Source organism: Sinocyclocheilus anshuiensis, unplaced genomic scaffold (assembly GCF_001515605.1).
Source record: "Sinocyclocheilus anshuiensis isolate Anshui unplaced genomic scaffold, SAMN03320099.WGS_v1.1 scaffold1779, whole genome shotgun sequence".
In the NCBI taxonomy this organism is placed as follows: domain Eukaryota; kingdom Metazoa; phylum Chordata; class Actinopteri; order Cypriniformes; family Cyprinidae; genus Sinocyclocheilus; species Sinocyclocheilus anshuiensis.
In genome coordinates this window covers 80081-85349 of record NW_015552677.1, presented here as the reverse complement: position 1 = coordinate 85349, position 5269 = coordinate 80081, and the positions used below count along the sequence as shown (strand labels likewise).

At 33.4% G+C, this 5269-nt stretch overlaps 1 protein-coding gene across 1 annotated transcript in view; it reads right to left on the bottom strand.

Annotated features, from left to right (window-relative positions):
- Positions 1 to 5269, bottom strand: part of LOC107667487 (uncharacterized) — a 50311-nt gene that overhangs the window by 15705 nt on the left and 29337 nt on the right. The window contains exon 11 of the mRNA XM_016459160.1: positions 2614 to 2904. Coding sequence (XP_016314646.1) covers positions 2614 to 2904 — 291 coding nt within the window. The remainder of the gene's footprint in view (positions 1 to 2613; positions 2905 to 5269) is intronic.

The window sequence follows — 5269 nt, the reverse complement described above, 5'->3', positions numbered from 1 at the left end:
AAGTCTCTTCTGCTCACCAAGGCTGCATTTATTTGATCAAAATGAAGTAAAAACTGTAATATTGTGAAATATTATTACAATTTAATACTATGGTTTTCTGTGAATATATCGTGAAATGTAATTTATTTCTGTGGTCAAAGCTGAACATTCATTATTACAGTCTTCAGTGTCACATGATCCTTCAGAAATCATTCTGAGTAAAGACATTTCTGATGTTACAGAATATTACAAAAGATTTCAAAGAATGCTGTTCTTTTGAACTTTCTGTTCATCAAAGAATCCTGAAGAAAAAAAGAAGTATCAGGGTTTCCACAAAAATATGAAGTTTTCAGAATTTATAATAATAATAAATGTTTCTTTAGCAGCAAATCAACATATTAGAATGATTTCTGAAGAATCATGTGACACTGAAGACTGGAGTAATGATTTACCATCACAGGAATAAATGACTTAAATATATTCAAATAGAAAAGTTATTTTAAATTGTATTAAATAGTATTCATTTCATACATTAAGCTGTGGTGGGCATAAGAGACTTTCAAAAACATAAATATATATATATATATATATATTCATACCCACCCCAAACTTATGAAAAAGTAGTGTATGTTTGAGATTATACTTACCAGCCCTATGGTTTATAGCATCTTGGAGATGTTGTCTGACAGGAGGTTCACTCCGACTCTGCTGGGGTGCAGCAGGCATTGAAGAATCTAGGAACAAATCAAGCAATCTGACACAGAGCCAACAATATTTAGTCTGCAGTTCCAGGTTTATTAGAAGGAAACAAGCTAGAGCAGAGGTACAATGCAGATAAAAGAAAGAATAATCTTATAATATAATATACATAATATACAAAAAATACTACTACTAATACTACTACTACAAATAATCTTAAGATAACAGAATCTATGTTTTTAGATTTAAAAACATAGAATTAGAATAGAGAGTGCTAGAGTTAGAGGGTCCAATAAAGATGGAAGAGAAACACATCTCTTCCATCTTTATTTGACCCTCTAACTCTAGCACTCTCTATTCTAATTCTATTCTTAAAAATAAAAATAAAAATAACTCCAGCTTTCTAATCTTTTTGTATTCTATCTGTTTTTCTTTTCATTTATTATATCATTTAAAAAACCCTTGCTACGTGTACTGCGTTAAGCTAACTGAGACTTGTTATAGCACTTGTATATCATTGCTCTTTTGTTTTTGATTGCTTCCATTGTCCTCAAAATTACCTGGATTTTGACATTTTTTCCATACCAAAAATTAATTAAACTAAACATTAAACATGGCTTTCAGCAAACAGATCACCATTTATTTTAGATAAAATATAACACAATGCAGAAAATAAATGCTATTTTTTTAAGTATTTAATTGGAATAACTGTGCTTATAAAATTACAGGTCCCACACAGAGAATAAATCATTGGAGATATTAAATGTATTTTTATCACGTAATATTATACAAAAACACATGCAATGGAAAATTACTTCTTTACAATATTGTACCAATACATTAGTCTACATTCTCTTATTTTACTATTTTATAAGGCAACACAGCACACTACATAAGATAAAACAGTAACAGTATGTATATAAACAGTACATATTATATATATATATATATTTGAGTAGATAAAAATGTAAAAATGTTCTTTACACTAAGAAAAAATTATTCTTTAAAAAACTTTTCACTGATAAATTCTTTGGGCGATTAAAAATTGTACTTCTATGGCATCACTGCGAAAACTGATCCTTGTGATGAAAAAAAAACCACTCTCGTTGTCTCGCAGTCTAATGTACAAGATAAAACACTCCTGAAACGGTCAAAATCAACTTAGTGTTTGGAGTGTCATATTGTTCAGTGTTCAAATTTATCTAGGTTTGTTATCACAGCTTTCCCAATGCTGATGTTTGGTAATTGTAGCACCACAGATCATTTAAAGGTATCACACTTCCTGCTTCTCTACAGACAACAATACAAATGCACTTCCAGCATGTGGACAGTATGTGGTTAATTTTGAGGCTTGTGTCTCTCTGCTATTGAGTAGTTCTTCATAAGTTCTTCTTTAGTTTTATTAAGTATAATAAAGTTAATAAAGTAATTGGGATGATCTGTATCCAGTTGTAAAAGTTCATAAACATGTTTCCCTCTTCATCTAAAACCAAACAAGGGTTTACATGAGTTTAACAGCTCAACAACACACTGGTTCAAACGTGCTGTTGTGATGATGTCCCAGTGATTGACGCTGGTGGGCGTGTCTTATTTCATCACTCATTCACTTCATGCACATCTTCTCTATTCAACAGTGACGTCTCAACAGTCTCTGGTTCATTCACTTGTTTTCCTGTGGAATCTGAAAGAAAATATAAAGTCAATCAAATGAACTAAAAAGAAAGACAGAGTTTTGCTGCATTTACATCTATATGTATTATTTTAATTGAAAAAACTTGAAAAAACTTGAATCAACAGCTGAAAAAAAAGGTAAAAACAGACAAGCCGAACACATTCTTGGAACACTGCCAACCAATCAGATTAAAGAATGGAACTGTTGTGTAAATAAAAACAGTATATTGTTTTTTATAATAAATTATGTTCTAGGCTACTCACCAGTGACAGTCACGTCAAATCTCCTGAATGTGGTCTGTTCACTGTTGATGATTTGTAGTTTATAAACTCCAGAGTCTGTGGTTCTGGTGTTTCTAATTGTCAGAGATCCAGTCTGATGATCTAGCTGCAGTCTGCCTCTGAAATTCTCACTAATAGTAGTTGTTCCTGAATCAACTTTAACAACGAGACAATTTTTAGCTCCAAATGTCCACAGTATCAGATCATCGCTTTGTATTTCAGTGTCAATATTTAAAGTCACAAATTCTCCAGACTTCACGGGCTCTGTCCTCACTGTATGTCAAAGCAACACAGAGAAACAGAAATACAGAAGACAAAAAAATGTGAATTAATTTAGATTTTCAATATCACATATATGCGTACATTTAGATGACATTTTAATCTAGTTTGGAATGTTTGAACTAGGGCTGGTAATTTAACGCGGTAATTAGATTCATTAATTACGGTGAAAAATAACGCGTTAAAATTAGTACGAGTGCAAATGTGATACTGATCTTACACAACAGTTCAATAAATAATAAGTTTATATTGAGTGGTTTTAGACACAATGTTGTCTGTTTTGCTAAATTTTGCCAACGAAAATATAAAGACAAAGCAGAACTGTTCGTCTCCGAGCAACACGCAGCTGCATTTCATTTCTTAATCCACGTTTTGAACGAATTGGGTGAATCATTAGGCGCATTGCATTTGAAGCGGCTCTGCACAGATCGATCGGTGTATGACATCAAAGTCCCGCGAGAGCGATTCAAAAGAATGCAGAATCGTGTGCTCTCTAATCGCTCTCGCGGTACTTTGATGTCATACACCATCGATCTGATGGTGATGATCGGCTTCAAGTCGAACAAGCCTAATAATTCAAGGGACCATTCATAAAGAGAACCATTTACTACACTCCTGAATGAATCAGCCATTTGAAGGAATCAAATTAATGAATAAATGACTTGATGACTTAATCATTAAAGAGATACGAAAATTTTGTCATTAATCACCATGTCGTTCCAAACCCGTAAAAGTTTAATTCGTCTTTGGAACACAATTTAAGATATTTTGGATGAAAACCGGGAGGCTTGTGGCTGTCCCATTGACTGCCGAAGTAATTACACTGTAAGGTCCAGAAAAGTATGAAAGACATCGTCAGAATAGTCCATCTGCCATCAGTGGTTCAACCGTAACGTTATGAAGCGACGAGAATACTTTTTGTATGCGAAGAAAACAAAAATAACGACTTTATTCAACAATTCGTCTCCTCTGTGTCTCTCCGCATCACCGTAGCGCCATTTTGGAGAATATCCGCTGAACGCAAGAATCGTACGCTCTTCTGTGTCAACCGCGCTGCACGGATGCGCTGTTTTCATTCAAATCAAAGCGTAAATACACGTAGAAAACATATCCTTGTGTCGCGGCTGACACGGCTGACACAGAATAGCGTACGCAGTTTGCCTTCAGCTCATATTCTCCAAAATGGCGCTAGGTGATGCGGAGAGACAGAGGAGACAAATTGTTGAATAAAGTCGTTATTTTTGTTTTCATTATTCAAAAAGTATTCTCGTCACTTCATAACGTTACGGTTGAACCACTGATGGCAGATGGACTATTCTGACGATGTCTGTCATACTTTTCTGGACCTTGACAGTGTAATTTACTTGGCAGTCAATGGGACAGCCACAAGCCTCCCGGTTTTCATCCAAAATATCTTAAATCATGTTCCGTTGACGAACGAAGCTTTTACGGGTTTGGAATGACATGGGGTAAGTGATTAATGACAAAAAATGTCATTTTAGGATGGAGTAACCCTTTAAGACATTTACCACCACCTACTGGCAGTTTTAGTTTATTATTTAGAGAATCATTTCATTAATGAAATAATTTCATATTTCTAGTAATAATAATAATAATTATAATAATAATAAATTATTAAAAGTATAGTTCACCCACCCAAAAATGAAAAAGTTGTCATCATTTACTCACCCTCAAGCTCCAAATTTTTTTTATGTTGAATTAAACAAAATATTGCTTTCTGAAGCTACTTTTTGTAATGTCTGTTTGATGCTTTACACAACCACGTCTTTAAATTATCTTTTGGGAGTAATTTATCAGCCAGATTTGATGTGCGATTAATTTGCGATTAATTAGATTAATTAATTGCCGCATCATGTAATTAGATTAAAAATTGTAATCGCTTACAAGCCCTAGTTTGTACATAACTTCCTTTCCATGTTGTATTATGAGACTTAACGAGACAAAGACATTTAGTTAGCCATTAATTAATCTCATCTATCTAGGAAGATATTACCATAATTTATAATCACAAATCATAAAGTAAAACTGGGATAGGCTGTAGTATTTGACATGATGGATTTCTATCCCAAAAAAAATCAGCATTTCAAACCACAAACTATTTTGAATATGATTCACCAGCATGCATTTTCTTGTAATTGTAATGATTTTTCCCCCTTCGAAAAAAAAAGAAAGTGTTGAAAACTTATAGAGGTTTGTCTTTATTGAAAAACAAATGTACTGAACTAAAGCAATAAGCCCTGTGAAGCCGTGGTTTACAGTGAATTTATAACAGCTACGGGGCGTTGTTAGGTACGATGCGAATAGCTGTTATAAATTCACTGTAAACCACGGCTTCACG